The sequence below is a fragment of the Diospyros lotus genome, chromosome 7 (assembly GCF_014633365.1).
Source record: "Diospyros lotus cultivar Yz01 chromosome 7, ASM1463336v1, whole genome shotgun sequence".
In the NCBI taxonomy this organism is placed as follows: domain Eukaryota; kingdom Viridiplantae; phylum Streptophyta; class Magnoliopsida; order Ericales; family Ebenaceae; genus Diospyros; species Diospyros lotus.
The window spans coordinates 10,380,255-10,397,991 of record NC_068344.1 but is presented as its reverse complement, the minus strand read 5'-3'; the positions used below and the strand labels follow the sequence as shown (position 1 = coordinate 10,397,991).

Here is a 17,737-nt window from a genome sequence, read left to right as displayed (position 1 = left end):
TACTACTGTTGGTTTGTGAACGACTATGGGGCCATCAGTAAGCCCCTAACAGACCTCTTGAAGAAATGGGGGATTCAATTGGGGCCCTTTGGCTAAAGAGGCCTTTAAGAAGCTGAAGGGGGCCATGAACAGAGTGTTGGTCCTAGGGCTGCCCGACTTCACAAAATCTTTTGTTCGAGAAACTGATGCAAGTGGCACGGGCATTGGGGCGGTGTTGGTACCATTATCATTTTTGAGCCAAGTCTTGAGCCCTAAGCATTTGGGACTTAGTATCTATGAAAAGGAATTGATAGCGGTGTTGATGGCTGTTAATAAGTGGAGGCATTATTTGGAAGGGGGTAGATTCATAATTAGGATTGATCATGAAAGCTTAAAGTTTCTGGTACAACAGAAACTACATACTTAGCTATAGAAGAAAGGCATGTCTAAACTGATGAGCCTCGATTATACCATATAGTATAGGAAGAGGGAAGATAAAATGTCGTGGCTGATGCTATATCAAGGTGCCATGAGGAAAGGAGTACATCAACCATAACCCTGGTGGTTTCGGAGTGGTACCAAGAGGTGGTTGACAGTTATGAAGGGGATGAGAAGATAAAAGGGCTGCTAGAAAGGTTGTCTATGGGATCCACTGAGGTAGAAGGGTATACCTTAGTGGAAGGAATGCTGAGATATTAGGGAAGAGTGGTGATTGGGGATGAGGCAAAACTCAAGGGTAAAATCATGCAAGCCTTGCACGAGTCTCTCTTGGGAGGGCACTCAAGAGTACAAAACACTTACTTGAGAGTGAGGCAGCTTTTCCATTGGCCGGGAATGAGAACAGAAGTTAAGAGGTTTGTGACAGCCTGTGACCCTTGCAAGAGGTGTAAATTAGAAACGGTAGCCTATTCGGGACTATTATAGCCATTGCCGATTCCCAGCCAAGCTTGGTTAAATGTGTCCATGGATTTTGTGGAAGTGTTACCCAAATCAGAAGGGAAGGACAATATTTTGGTTGTAGTGGACCGTTTTACAAAATTTGCTCATTTTATAGGGTTGATTCACCCTTATACAGTTTAAGAGGTGGCTAGGGCTTTCTTAGATCGAGTGGTTAAGCTGCATGGGACTCCTAAGTACATTGTTTTCGACTGGGACAAAATTTTCACTAGCTTGATGTGGTAGGAACTCATGAGGGCCTTAGGAGTAAAACTGAGCATGTTTATAGCATACCATCCTCAATCAGATGGGTAGTCTGAGCGAGTGAACCAAAGCTTGGAGACCTATCTAAGGTGTAATAGCCTTTTACAGCCTAAGGAGTGGCATAGGTGGTTATCTTTGGCTCAATGTTGGTATAACACCAACCACCATTCTTCTATTAACATGTCCCCCTTCGAGGCCCTATTTGGATACAAAGCACCTATCCTACTAGCCGTGGAAGGAGGCTCTAAGGTAGCAACAATGGATGACTATCTTCAGCAACGAAGAAGGGTATCACAACAATTGAAGCAGGAACTAGCAGCTGCCCGAAATCGAATGAAACAAACAGGTGATAGGAGAAGGAGTGAGAAGGAGTTTGCTGTAGGGGACGAAGTGTACTTGAGGCTGATGTACCCACATTTAAAGTCAATTACTCATGGAAAGGTAACCAAGCTTAGTCCCAAGTATTTCAGGCCTTTTCCCATAGAGGCTAAGGTAGGAAGAGTGGAATACCGTCTAAGGCTACCAGCCGGGTCCCAAATCCATCTGGTATTTCATGTGTAGCTAAAGAGTTCAGTGGCAGCACAACTGGTGAGTACTGCCTTACCCATACTTCCTAAAGAGACTAACAAGCCAGTGGAACCAGAGGCTATTATTGAAAGAAGGGTGATTTACAAGCACAGGGCTCCATTGATTTAGGTTTTGGTCAAATGGCAAGATAGTTCGTCAGATTGCAGCACTTGGGAGTACCTCCTGGACCTTAACATTTCTTGAGGACAAGAAATCGGCTAAGGGAGGGGGAAATGTCATGACAATCATTCATATTAGTGGTCATTTTTATTTTTGCTGTAATTCGTAGCTATTTACTGTTTGCATTTACTAGTTATTGTTGTAATTTCTAGAGAAGTTGTTAGCTATTTGTTAGCCATAGATTGCCATGTGTAAAGGGGTTTGAATAGGACAAATTATATTGTTACAACTGTTGGACATGAGAGAATCCCCTGTTGTAGCGCCTATCCTACCAAGTATATCACTTTCTAAGTCTCTCTTGGAATGACAACTTGAATGAATATCAGATTTCTAAATTCCTCCCTACATCTTTCTGTCTCTCTCTCTTTCTAAATTCTTCTAGCTATCTCTCTCTTTTCTCTTCGTTTCCTCTGTAAACTCGATTGCATCTTCTTAATTCTCACTGAATTCGGAGTGCGATCCTCTTGTCACCTCATTTCCGCGACAGTTATGCCAAAGGAAAACATTAGAATTTGAAACACTGGACAAAGAATTTTTTAAGTGAACTAGGTCTTGAAGGAGAATCAGAGAAATAATAAAGGCATTTTTGTTCCTTAGCATTTCCAATCATCGTCCTCGTAGACAAATCCTTAAATTCACAATGAGTAGGAAAAAAAGTTACTGTACAATTTTGATCTTTAGTTAATTTACTGGTAGATATGAGATTATATTTTAAGCTCAAAACATGTAGGACACATTTCAATTTTAACCCAAATAGGTTTAGATTTCCAATTCCAGCCACAATCGAAGAGCTACCATCAACCACAGTAATTTTTACCTCTCCATCACATTATATGACGAGAAGAGAGTGGATGACCCAGTCATGTGGTTGGATGCCCCTGAATCAACAATCCATTCTATGGTATTTTCCTGTTTTGACAAGAAGGATGATTGAACATTACCTTTGTTATTTTGCCTTTGTTATGGTTTTGATGATGAAAAACAAATATTGAGTTTAAGTTAAAATTTGATTGGTGCATCTATCTTTCTTTTCAAGCACCAAAATGAAAATCAATTTATCATGCAAATCAATTTCATCCAATGTCAAAAATCTTGTTCTCAAATATCTTGATGGCATTTGGAAAATCATATTTTTATGATAAAAGAATCGTTTAATTTTATTTCATCAAAATGGTTTTGAAATGCTTGAAAATTGAGCAAGGCTAAGCTGTCGACCGTCTGTTCCATCTGGTCGACCGTTTTAGGCTAAGTTGTCGATCAGCTTTTTAAGCCAGTCGATTGGTTCAAAAGCAACTCTCGGCTGTGTGTTGTTGATCGCCTCTGCATCAAAATCAGTTGACCGTTTTAGCTATCTATCGACTGTCTCCTTTGTTTTTAAGACATTAATCATTTTCTAAGTGTCCCTTTAAGGCATCTTAGTACATGAAAAACAACATTCATATGCCTTTGAGTAGGAGAATGCATGTACTGACTAATTACACTTATTGCATAGGCTATGTCTGGCTTGGTAAGTGACAAATAAATTAACCTCCCAACCAACCTTTGGTATCTTTCTTTTTCTATTGGAGTATCATCATCTTTTTCTCCAACCTTCCAGCCTTTGTCTAAGGGAGTTCCAACAGGTCTGCATGCCAACATTCTTGTATCTCTTAGTAGATCAATTGTATATTTCCTTTGTGAGATGAATAAGCCATCTTTTCTCCGAGCCACCTCTATTCCTAAGAAGTATCTCATGACTCCTAGGTCTTTGACTTCAAATTCAGCCCTCAATTGCTTCTTCAAGTTGTCAATTTCTTGCATATTATCCCTTGTCACAATAATATCATCAACACAGACAATTAGTATAGATTTCCTTCCATTTCCTGTGGGTTTTATAAACAAGGTATGGTCAGCTTGTCCTTGTTTATACCCTAACTGGTTTAGGGTTATGCTGAATTTCTGGAACCAAACCCTTGTTGACTGCTTTAAACCATATAGACCTTTTAAGTTTACAAACATTTCCACTGCCAACTTTATGTTCAAAACCTAGGGGGATCTTCATATATATCTCCTCATCCAAATCACCACTAAGGAAGGCATTTTTAATATTAAATTGAAAGAGAGGCCAATCTAAATTAACAACAATGGAGAGTAATACCTGAATGGAATTAAGCTTAGCCACAAGAGCAAAAGTCTCCTCATAGTCGATCCCATAGGTTTGTGTAAACCTTTGGGCCACCAATTTAGCCTTATTAGTGTTCAAAAAGGCGGCCTTATGCCAATCGACATCCTAGGCGCCAACCTCAATTAAGCCCCATTTCCCTTCCACCTCAGCTACCACTGGCATTGTTAATCTGACTGCTGCTGCTATCGGCGGAGTTGGATTCGAGCTTCTCAACATCCATATAAGTGCATAACAGATCATCCTTCGATCCAATCTTGTCGAAGCTCCCTGGCAAGACATCGAATGGGTTGGAGATGAGATCCAAGTCATCAGCTAGGCAGAAGTTCACCTCGGAGTGGGCTCGTCGGTGGTGAGCGGCCCTGAAGACGCTGAAGGGGTTCCCAAAGGATGTTGTGGGAAGCTTAGGAATACTTTGGGAGGCGGAATTAGGGTTTGAATTAGAGGGATCTTGCATTTTGACGGCCCCGCCTAGGCGCTAGGCCCTAGGGTGACGCTTGACTAGCGCCTAGCGCATTTTAGAACACCGAGCCTTATATCTTTCAACACTCCCATCTGCATTATGTTTCACAGTAAATACCCACTTACATCCAACTAACTTCTTGTTTGAAGGTAGTTTCACAATATCGCAAGTATCATTTTCAACTAAGGTAGTCATTTCTTCCATAACAATAGCCTTCCACTTAGGATCATTCATAGCACCTTGGATATTTTTGGGAATTTCAATGCTGTCAATTTTTGCATTAAACCCTCTGAACTGAGGAGACAATTTTGCATAGGTCAAATGATTAGACATAGGGTACTTGACACATGATCTTATCCCTTTTCGTAGAGCTATAGGCATAGCCCAATCCAGATCATCCCCTTTTGCAGCACTGCTATGAGTGATGTGAACAACAATGCTATCCTTTGATGGACTAGCCTCTGGAAGGGATGGTTGACTATGCTAAGGCTCTGGATAGCCTTTAGGTTGTCTGGAATTAACAAGCAGAGGATTGTTGCCTACTGGATTTTGAGGATAATGGGGATAGGGACTGTAATCTCATGCTTAGAGGTAATAGGAGAGGGAGAAGAAGGATTAGGGGCATGAGGATCAAGAGAATTAGAAGAGATAGGTTTTGCCAGTATGTTGTTAGGAGTTGATGCTGAGGATGCTCCCCCTTGAGAACATACTGGCAGTGTAGGATCAAGAGAGGGAAGAGAAATAAGAGGATCTCGTTGTGGACTATCAGTCTCTTCTAGAGAAGTTGTAGACTGATAAAATGGAAGATCCTCATAGAAGGTGACATCAGTGGACACAAAGAATTTTCGGTTGGTAGGACAATACCACTTGTATCCTTTTTGGGAAGGAGAATACCCAACAAAGATACACTTAAGAGCTTTGGGGTCTAATTTGGTCCAAGAGAGATTATTGTTGTGAACATACACAATACGCCCAAATACCTTAGGATTAATTGAAGATAGAAATGAAGCATTTGGATATAGATCACAAAAGGTATCAAGAGGAGTTCTAAATTTCGGGGTTTTAGAAGGGAGTTGATTGATCAAATAAGCAGCTGTAAGAATAACTTGCCCCCAATAGAAATGAGGAACATTGGTAGTAAACATCATAGCTCGAGCCACCTCCAGGAGATGTCTATTTTTTCTTCCAGCCACACTATTTTGTTGTTGTGTGTATGGACATGAGCTTTGATGAAAAATACCATGTTTGGACAAGTAGTTAGTAAAGTTATGAGAGAAATATTCTCGGCCATTATCAGTTTGAAGGATATGAATAGAAGTTTGGAACATATTCCAAATGAATTTGTAAAATCTTTTGAAAATGTTGCTAGCTTCTGATTTTTCCTTCCTAAGATACACTCAATAAGCTCTAGAATGATCATCAATGAATGTTATAAACCATCTAGAATCATAGATATTAGGGTGTTTAAAAGGACCCTAAATATCACTATGGATCAAATGAAATAGTTTAGATGGCTTATAGGATTGAACATGATGGTGAGATCAATGCTATTTTGCAAGAGTACACTGCTCACATGAAAAAACTTATTCTTTATTGATGAAAATTTGAGGATATAAGGATTTTAGGCAAGGAAAACTAGGGTGTCTTAAACGTTTATGCCATAACATAACCTTGGCATTGGTTGTTACATTTAGAACAACCTTATTAGTAGAAGAATTTGGAATATCCCCCGCCAAATAGTAAAGGCCATCCCTAGCCTTAGCACTGCCAATCATCATCCCCAATACTTGGTCCTAAAGCAAACAATAGGATGGAAAAAATGTTACACTGCAGTTCATATATTTGGTTATTCTACTGACTGATAATAAATTGTACTGTAATCTTGGCACATGTAGGACAAACTTAGTTTTAGTTTTGAAATACATACTGTTTCAAGTCCCAAGGCAGGGGAGGTTGTGCCATCAGCCATAGAAATATTAATAAAGGTGCTACAAGAGGTATATTTAGTCATTGAATTAGCAGAACTTGACATATGATCTGATGCAACCGTATCCACTATTCACACATTCTTAGGAAGCTTTCTTGAAATTAGGGAGGAGTGAGGATTTCCTTGCAAGGCTATGGATGTTGTAGGTTGGGGATTAAGAGGACTTGAGGGATTTATACCTTGATTTAGCAACCTGTATAAGGCTTGGATCTGCTCTTCTGATAGGTTTAAATTTGTGCTGTTCTCGGCTTTAGTAGATGCCTCAACTATATCGGTCGATCTTGTGATTTCCCTCTTGTTTTGTTGCTTCCAATTAGTTGGTTTGCCATGAATCTTCCATCATGTCTCCTTTGTGTGGTAAGGTTTTTTTCACAGTGGTCACACCACTGCTTCTCCCTTCCTAGATTCCTAGATTCTTTGTTAAGGTCTCCTCTTGTTTGACAGTAGTAAGTGCCGAATTTTGATGGTTTAGGATATGATCATTTAGTTGATGAAGCATTACCTTTCATCTGCTTTCTTCTCTCATTACCTCTGCAAATACTTTCCTAAGTGACGGTAAGGGTTTTGTACCCAAAATCCTTCCACAAACTTTATCCAAATCAGGATTAAGACAATGTAGAAAATCAAATATACGATCTTTTTCAACCATCTTATTATATTTGGTATTATCAGCTGAGCATTCCCAATTGATAGTGTAGAATAGGTTCATTTCATGCCATAACTCAACCAATATGTTAAAATAATCAGTAACACTGAGATTACCTTGTTTGTTTTTTCTAATGGTTGACCTGATTTCAAAACATTGGGAGGAATTTTTCAACTTTGAGTACATCTCTTGGACTAAATCCCATATCTCCTTTGTTGTCTTGTAGAATAGGTATGTTCTACCGATCCTTGGCTCCATAGAATTTATTAGCCACACCATGATAGTTGAGTTTTTTGCCTCCCAGGTGCCATAAGTGGCTGCAGTGGTTGGTGGAGTAGGAATGAAACCAGTCAAGTATCCTGCTTTGTCTTTTCCTTTGATTACTAGCATCGCTGATTGAAACCATTCTCTAAAATTACTCCCATTCAATTTGTGGTGAGTAATTTGTGAGGATGATTATCAATAGGATTTGTGGAAAAATTTGGTGGAGAAGGAGAAGGAGAAGGAGAAGGAGGAAGAGGGCTCGGAGAACATATGGCTGATGCTTCAGTTAGGGTTGGGTTTGGTTGAGCTTCGGCCATGATCTTGTAAACAACCAATACTTCAATTGCTGTTAGTGATCGGAACAAGTCTCTAATACCATGAAACAAGCTTAAAACTCTTGGAAGCTTGAATAATTTTATTGAATTCAAGATAAGAAATATATATAGATTACATCCTGCTTTTTCTCCTATAAAATAGGAGAAAATTTAGGTTATTTATCCCCTAGAAACTAGGACTCTTTATCTCCTTAAAAATAGAAATAAATCAGACTCAAAAAACTTAAAACTTAACTCTAGGATTATCTACTCAATCTCAACTTCAAACGTCTGCCCTTCCTTTATCCTCTATCCATCTATCATTCTCCCTTTTTAAAACTTCTCTTTATCCTTCCTTTTTAACTTTGAATCTTTAATCTCGTCCAACAATTGTCATTGAGAAAATGCATTGTCAATGTTTTAAGCAAGCCTTGGGGTTTTACAGTTAGGTCATAGAAGTTATTTACAACTGCATGAAGCATTTCTTGTTTCTGGGATAGCTCTCAACTGGAAAGCAAAATAGTTTCCTTTTAGCAATCTTAATCTTATTTTTATAGAAGCAATTATAAATTAAGTTATAACAAATTAAGTATTTTAAGGATTAGTATGACACTGGTAGCTTCTTAGATACGGTCACCTTGGCAATAGCAGCAGCTGTAAATTAAAATCAGAATTAGCTGACAACCTAGGTAGCTAAATGAGCATTTCAGAATTTTAAAGATGTTTTCTTGTTTGACTTGGAGGGAAAGCCTTGGTAGTAATAGCAAGGTTGCTCCTTCGCGATTGGAAGGCCAAGGGTTCAAATTGGGAAAATAGCCTCTTTGCAAAGCAAGGGTAAGGCTGTGCACAAAGATAACCCTCTCTCAATACTCGTGAAGCATGGAGCCTCATGCACTAGGGACACTCTTGTTTGATCTGCTGTTTTGTCATGTGATCGTAAGTTGCATTCTGTAGATTGAGGGTTAACTACTTTCTTTCTATTGACAGGAGGAATTTGAGTTACTATGTCTTGAGACACAGGTTAGCTTCTATAACCCCGTAATTACATTATAAAGTTATTGCTTGAGGTGTGGCAGAAGCTTCCCTGCATTTGGAGTTAGTGCAGATATATGTTTCTCACCATCCATACTATGATGTCAAATTTCGGCCCCAGTTTAGTGCCCTGATTATAAAGTCATATCATAACTTGAGATAAAAATTTAACCATAAATATTTCAATTATTTACTGTTCTAATCATTGCTGGTTTCAATGATAGTGGATCAGAATTTCAAAGAGGAAAACTCCTGTTCTTCAGTAACTTCTACACTCGTATTTACTATTTACAATTGCTTTATATATCATGTATAGTAGTGCAGAGGAAGAAAAGAGAAGATGAGAAGAAAAGGATTCAACAATTTCTCTAGTGCTTTTGGTAGATAGGAGGACACTTCTTGTGATGAACAGTTTGGAAGAAGAATACTGATGACTGCTATAAACAGTATTAAAAGTTTGCCAGTTGTTGGTATCAAATCATTGAAAAAAGTATTCTTGGGAGCTTTTCCAGTACTTATTTATTTGATATTGCCAGCTTGCTCTAAAGCCTTTTGGCCTCAGGTTTTTGAAAGTCACTAAGATAAAATGAAAATGTTTTAACTTTTTTTTTTTTCTAATTATGTATACAAGGAAAGTAGGATGCTTTCCCACATTAAGAATAACAGTTATTTGATTGGCATGATCCACTGTTGAACTTATTCCACTTTCCAAAGTATGGAAGTTCAAGTTTCAACATATAATATGGAGAACGCTCTTTAAAATGGCAACTCAATGATGAAGCTCATATTGAATTGATATGTGAATGAGAATTCTTGATATTATGCCTTGAAAAGGAGTGGAGCCTCCACTCTTTGGCATGAGATTTTGAGTCTTGTAGATGTACCATTTCACCACGTAGGAATCTTAAAAGTGTTGTGTTCTATGGATATGAATCTATCTGTGGTGTGATAAATGGCATAGATGACAAAGGTGGGGTCTTGGAGTATTGCTGTTGATCAAAGAAACATTTTAAAATATAAGTTCCTTGCCAAAAATTTCATAATGTGAATCAAGGGAGCAGTAAAATTCATCCATTGAATTACATTTGAAAGTCTACCAAGCCTTCTCGTTTGCTAGTTGTAATACTCTGTATTTTGTCGTGTTTTGAGGTTATCTTAATGAAAGTGGAAGTTCTCATTTTGATACATATTTGTGAATTTTTGAGAAATTCATTTAATTAATTGATTTGATTAAGAGAAATCCAAAGATCAGGAGAAATGAGCTAAACAAGGGTAGGGTGTTAGCTCACTAGTGAAGCTTGATCAATTGGGAAAATGGCTTAGTCAATTGAGGCAAGAAGGAAATCGACATGGCATTTTGGACTTTTTGGTAGACCAAATGAGGCAGGCACCTCAATCAATCGAGAGCAACCTGACAATGCCATGATTGGGTTACATATGATCATGCAATTTTGAGCAAGAGGAGCAACGAGTATGCCAGAGTAACACATGGGTTACGTAATGGTTTTCATGACAAGCCTAAAGGTGTGTTCAGATTGGGAAATGGCTAACCTAAATGAACACCATAAATTCCAATATAGTTATGGAATATCAAAAGATTATGGTGTAAGTTTGTGATTCATCTGGAATTGTTAAGGAAGGTATGTAAGTCAATTTCTTGAATGACCTAAAGACACCTCGTAATCCTTGTGGGATTAGGGTTCAAAAGATAGAAGAAAAAATATATAATAATGCAAATGGGAAAACAGTGGCCAAATTGTTTAAATTTACTTGATAAGATTGCCACGTGGTTAATTATAGGCCTGCGTTGAAAGCCTAAACATGTGGTGTCATTGGCTTAAGGGGTGATGGCCATTAAATTTTGATGTGCCACTTGGAAATGTAATGGAAGAGATGAGATGCTAAAGTGTAGCAATTAAAGAACCTATGTAGCCATGAATTTCTTTGCTAGTTTGGCTAAGTGAAGAAAATTAAGAGTGGGATAGAGAGATGCTAAGAGGAAGTAATTACAAAGAAGGGAAAATAAGAGAGAAACCAAATGTGAAGAAGGGAATTGAGGGTGATCTTGGCTAATTTGGATTGTGACAAGGTAGAGACAGTGAGCTAGTTCTACTTCAATATTGTCTACTACGAAGGTAAGGGTTCATTGTTAATTTCAAAATGTATGACATAGCATGGTTAATGTAAATGCAAAGTTTATCTATATTATAGCATGCTAACGAAAAGAATGCATTAAAAGTGTTTATAGCATTACATGAAAACTATGTTCATAGGTAAGTTTATCATGTCTTGGTTGTTCAGGTAACCGTTCATGTGGTTGTGTTTGGGTGATGTTGAGATGATCAAATGGGGGAATGAACGGTTAAAGAGTGCTAGAAATCTTGACATGGAAACTTTTTTTAATCATACAATGCACAAGGCATTCATGCATAAAAATGTTTTCTAACCCATGCTGAGTAGTAATAATATTCATTAGTCCATATTCAATGTGCCAGATTTTAGAGGTAGGTTGAAGGGGAAAGAGCTTTTCAAAGAATGATGCTATTTCATTAAATTATGCATGTGGAATAGCTTTGGTGTAATGATATGAAGTTTGTGTTATAGTGTATTTGTAAAGCATTTTGAAGCCTGTGAAATGTGAAATGGGTTAAGGTGGAATAGGTAAATGAAATGGATTTATCTCTCAGTTTAACAAACCATAGCGCCCTGGGGAGGGCGGGGCGTTACACTAGTGATTGTGAATTGCATATATTAATGAAATTATATTATTAAGTGATTGTTGTTGCTTGGCATTATTTGATATGTTGCTACTCAGAAAACCATGTTACTTTTTGGTTCATTGTTTATTGTTTAATCATGTAGTCTAATTCTATTTGTGTTGCAATTGTGCAGTCCTTTTTCTTTTTAAGAACTGCAAATTTTTGTGTTCACTGTGATTTAATTTTGTTTAACTTTTACATTCAGTTATTGTTTTTTTTTTTTTTTGTCCCCCTTTGTTTGTAGGTAGGCACCATTCTTGATACTGTAGAACAGCTTGTGGAAGAACAAAGCTTGGACTCCTTATTTTCTGATAAGTAAGGCATCTTGTCATGTGAATCGCCATGTGATTTTAAATTTTTTGCTTTAATTGTTGCTATTATATGTTTGTTACATCTAAGGGGTAGTCATGTGCAAGTGGTTACAACCATAGAAGGGTGTGGAGGCTGGTTGTTATCAGTGTTCTAAAGGCGCTAGCGCTAGTCGGGCGTCAGGCTAGGGCCTAGGAAAACTACTATTTTATTTTTTTATTTTTTAAACTTTGTGATGTAATTTGATGTTATTTTCAATTAAATCAAAGTTGAAAAGCATTAATAATGCAACATAAACCAATTAATAATGCAACATCTAAGGGGTAGCCATGTGCAAGTGGTTACAACCATAGAAGGGTGTAGAGGCTGGTTGTTATAACCATAGAAGGTTATAGGAGATGCCTTGGCGCGAATCCTCCCTTCCAGCAGCTTGTATAAAACCCCATTAATCCTTTCGGATTGGGGCGTTGAGGAATTAATGAGAATGTTCATCTCCTCCTTCTAATCTCTCTCTCTTTCTCTCTAATTCTCTGTTTTACTTCTTGTGTCTTCCTAATTCACATCGAATTAGGAGGAATCCATTGTCAGGCTTAAGCTCTGACAATTTTTGGTATTAGAGCCAGGTTCTCGACTGTAATCCTTTAAGATTAGGATCGATGGTAGAAGGGATTCATATGAAAAACTTCGAGTCGCAGCTACAACAATTCAACTCGACTCTGATTGAATTCCAAAACAAAACCGACCTATTGGAGATCATATCTACTCGAAATCATGAGGCTATCATGGTGGTGGATCGCAAGTTGGATAGTTCCATGGAAGGATTGAAATGAAGGTTGGATGGGGCCTTTTCACATATTCGGGAGGAGATGGGAGTACAATTTAGGGATTAGCTGAAACAGTTCATGGTGATGTTCATTCGCCAGAACTTGGTAAGAATTTCTCTGACTTTCCTCCTAGGGAGAGAACATATCCTATCTTACCTGGACATAGGATGAACACCCGTATTACCGGTATCTTTGAAATTGAGGTGGATATGGGGGAGGAAGGAAAGGCAGAAATGGATAGGAGATGGGAGGGCCATGCCATCCACAATCAATCGGGGTTTCCTATGCCCCAGATGGAGATCCTAGTGTGAAGGGATCAATCCTAGATGGTGGTTAAGAAAATGTGAACGGTTATTTAATTGGTATAACATACTCGAAGGGCAGAGGGTAGCCTTGGCCACGACATACTTCAACGATATAGGGATGCCTGGTTTCAAGGGTGGTCTAGAGTAAGAGGAGATTGTACTTGCGAGGAGTTTGCTGAAAAGCTTTGTGAACGATTTGGTGAGAAGAGTATGATGAATGTGATATAGGAATTCAAGAAACTCAGGTAGTGTGGGGAAGCGAGGGCCTATTAGTTTAGGTTTGAGGAACTGAGATCACTTATGATTAATCACAATCCTCACCTATCAGAGGCCTATTTTGTGTCAGCTTTGTGAGTTGTCTGAGTGATGAGCTTCGACCAATGGTCAAAATGTTGTAGCCCCAAATGGTGGAGCAAGCAACCGAGAGTGCTAGGTTGCAGGAGATGGTGGTGGAGGTTGTAACACCCTGTCTCGCCAGGCGTGTCACTATAAGGGTATTCCCGGGATTTTTTTTTTTTTTTCTTCAAGTTTAACACGCGCGGTATATCAAGAACAGTCTTCACATGCAGATATAAAACCCCGCGAACCCCAGCTTTGGCCGTTTAACTATCAAGATCAATAATCTTAAACTAAACGAGTCTTAATACAACGCAGCGGATACATTAATACCAAAACACCATAGTTCTTACATTGTATTTCCATAGCAAATTACGTAATACAGATCAAATGATAAAATCGCTATTATACAACTGTTCATTTACAACCTGAAATGCATGTTAAAGTCTCCAAACGTTACAACGACTTAACAAACTAAGCACCATTGGCCCTCAACCGGCCACATCCTTGCCCTCGCAGCAGTCCCTGGCTGGAACATTAAACGTTCTAGGGGCATAGCCCAAGTTAGATGATAAAACAGTTTATACAATGCATGACGGCATAAAACAGTTTATACAATGCATGACGGCATAAAACAGTTTATACAATGCATGAGAGACACACGAGCATGGCATACTCAGACAAACGTAAATATGCAAGACACGTCTAACTTGAGAAATCACCCTGACATATTTAATCCCCGGGTGCCCTACCGTGTCACTCGGTTACCAGTCCCGGATGCCCTACCGTGTCACCCGATCACCAGTACCGGCCCCGGATGCCCTACCGTGTCACCCGATTTCCAGGACTAACCGTGTCCCATTCTCAAGAAGACTCTATCCCGTCCCACACAGAAAACAACATTGACACGAATATCAATACCCCGATGATATGAGAATCACACGCCATGCACAGACTCTTTTGTAAGTAAAAACAATTGATGCAATATATCACATGTACAATATGCAAATGATGACATGAATAAATAAGTGGAACGCTTTCGCAGAACAACCCAAGTTTCGGAGGGTAAAACCGCTCACTAGAACTGGCCCCATTTGCGTGTAACCTAAGTTCGGGAGGGTAACACCGCCCACCTGAACCCACTACACACCTTCCAACACATATTCAAGATAAGGTAAAGATAGGATTAGACCACTCACTTCGAACGAATTTGGATTGCCCCGATCCTCGTGCACGGCCTCGATTTGCGTGCCAAACCCCAAATACTTGAACTTGTGCCCAACCTCAAGCCAAGATACTTCCTAAACATCATATTTAATTAAGGAAGCATTAAAATCTATTTTCCTCAATTTTTTCATAATTTCTTCTATTTTCTCCCAATTTTCACCTCAATAATTCCAAAATAATTATTTCTTCAACTATTTTCCAAAATATTTCAACACAATAATTCCTAGAATAATTAAAGATAAATATTGGAATTAAAATTACCAAAATATCCCTTCGCATGCGCTCTCACGCGCCTAGCGCGTGGCTGCGAGTGAAAGCTGGCGCGTGCAGCCACGCGCATCGTCTTCTTCCTCAAGACCGGCCGGCGACGACTCCTCCGATGACTGATCTGACCACACCGCCTTCAAGCCTTCGATTAGTCGATCCAAATGGCACCATTTTTCGGCCGAAAGGACACCGGAAAAGGGCCCAAACGGCCAGTTGCAGGTGGCGGAAGGCGGTCCGCCACCTTCGATCGGCCAAACCCCAAACGGCCTTAAACGAACACCAAAATCCCTCAAACTACTCACAAAATCTTCTCCGTTTCATAAGGATCGAAAGCCCCTTATCCATTCTCATCGATTCATCCTCTAACACGATCGATTTGAGCTCCAAAAAGTCGAAACCCTCGGCCTCTCTTTTATACCCGAAAACCGACCAAAATCCGGCCAATCACCGACCACCCTTGCTCCTCAAGAATCCCACGGTCGTATACAACCTTCCTCAAGCAAGCCTCGGTCGTACCATTGCCGGAAACGGCCTCCACGTGCGGTGGCAGTGCGGCGGCCGAAATCCAATTGTGTTCACACTATGCCACTTTTGATAAATTGCAGTTTAACCCCCCTTGCTTCTTCCTTTGTCATTTCAGCCCTTTTTCTTGTGCCCCTAAACTATCCAAACATACCACTAAGTCCCATAAGTTTAGTACATCTCATTTGATCCTCGAAACTCTTGAAAAATTACCATTTTGACCTCCCTCGGGCAAAATTAGAAAACTGCACTTAGGCCCGATTGGTCAAATTGACCTTAAATCCATTTGATTCAACCCGAAATCCCTTAAGGGTTGTTCTACACATTAAATACTAGTCCTTGACACGCTCCGTTGACCTTCCGGACGTTTTCTACGTCGATTCGGTTTTCTTAGCCTGGTCGACAGCTATACCGAAAACTATCCCCGATCCCTCTTCTCTCATCACTAAAAATCATAATTCTAATCACTTGTTGATACTGTACAATTTTCTTTGGCTATCTAAGGTCCGGGTTATTCCCTCCGACTGATTTAATCATATAAAACTGCGTTAGTGTGTCATATAGCTTTATTCTTTCGATAATTCCAATTATACCCTTCATTAAATATCATTTATACTCTTAATAATTTCCCGGGTATTACAGAGGCTCTAATGAGGAAGCAAATGCAACAACCAAGGGGAGTGATTCTGGGAACAACATCCCAGGGAGGCAAGGGCTATAACGGGGAGTTAGTTAAGGGAAGTTCGGGGGTAAAGAGTTTGATAGAATTGAACTTATATGACACACACCAAGAGGGGAGGGGTGAATTGGTATAATTAAAAAAATTTCTTTTGAGAAGCAAAGATACTTTCAAATGGTGAAGAGTAAATATGGAATTTTATCAATGAACATTCAAAGTTAGTAGAAACAGAAATGCAAAGGAAGCAAGAAGAAATATGGAAAGCAGTGAAGACACGTATTTATAGTGGTTCAGCTTTCCAAGCTTAGTCCACTACCTTAGCTATCAACTAAGGATTTTTAAAACCAATCTTTACTCTCAAACCCCCTACTCAATACGAGCAGGTCCTCTAGTCCTTGACTAGGAAACTTACAACCTCCCAACTTAATGGGCCCTCTAGCTACCGCTAGGAAAAATACAGAGAATGAAATGGAGATTCTAAGAGTACAACTCTTAGTTACAAGCTCTCTCTTTAAATGTAAGATCGAGGCTTAAAAGTAATATAACAGTAAAATATCAAAGCCTCTTAAATGAAAATACAGAGAGAAAAGTTAAAGCTCGATGAATAGTGAAGGCACGATCGTTCAAGATATTCAATGTGTTTCAGCAGCCTTCAATGCATCTTCAACCACCTATTTATAGTTGATGGTGGGTAAGTTTGAATTTTGGACCGTTGTGGGTGGTTGGGCGAGCATTTAATGCGCCAAAAACTAGCCGTTATAAGTTTCTGTGAAACACATAGTCGACAGAGAAAATGGGTTAGTCGACTATTTTATCAAATAAAGCTAAGCATAGTCGACAGACAGAAAGAGATAGTCGACTATCTTTTAATACAAAAAAATCATAGTCGACATATGCAAGTGAATAGTCGACGGATGAGAAAATGTGAAGAAAATTTTGAATTTATAGAACAAAAATAGTCGACAGATGAAAAGCCATAGTCGACTATCCTTACTTGATAGTCGACAGACTAAGAAATAGTCGACAGATGCCTCACGTAGTCGACAGATCAAACCAGCATAGTCGACTATCCTTATACATAGTTGACTATCCTTAACAGCATAGTCGACTATTCTAAGGCATAGTCAACATAATGAAACACATAGTCGACTATCTTTTTGAAAACATAGAAAACTTTAACAAATCCACATTTTGATCTTTTTGAAGGCAAGTTGAGATTATCAAAAATATATTTTTAAAATAAATATCACTCAACCAAACTCAATATTTCTTCTATAGGATTTCATATCTTGCTTCAAAATTCATGTATTACAAATTTGTTTTCTCATTCATATAATCCATACCTTACTTCACAATTCACATATTAAAAGCTATTTTCTCATTTACATAATCCATGCCTTGCTTCATTTTATAAAAGTTATTTTCTCATCTATGTAATCCATATTGTAGAGATTGATTTTCATATAGTCATTATCAAAACCATTTTATTACTAAGAGTAAAATATCAATTTCCCCCTTTTTGATGATGACAAAACAACTATGAACAATTATGAAAATCAATTTATCATTTTATCTCCCCCTTTTTGAAACACACTAAGGCTCCCCCTTAAACCAAGCTGCGCATAGAAATTTAACTAAACCATTCAGCCAAATTGAAACATACATTAAATAAGAGAAAAATGTCAAAATTAAAACATTCATTCATAAAGTGATGCT

The 17,737-nt window shown here is 38.7% G+C and overlaps 1 protein-coding gene across 1 annotated transcript in view; it reads left to right on the top strand.

Annotated features, from left to right (window-relative positions):
* LOC127806835 (uncharacterized) overlaps positions 1 to 17,737 on the top strand; it is a 107,201-nt gene that overhangs the window by 54,535 nt on the left and 34,929 nt on the right. Inside the window, exons 5-6 of the mRNA XM_052344370.1 lie at positions 8,749 to 8,781; positions 11,797 to 11,867. Of these exons, the coding sequence (XP_052200330.1) occupies positions 8,749 to 8,781; positions 11,797 to 11,867 (104 nt within the window). The remainder of the gene's footprint in view (positions 1 to 8,748; positions 8,782 to 11,796; positions 11,868 to 17,737) is intronic.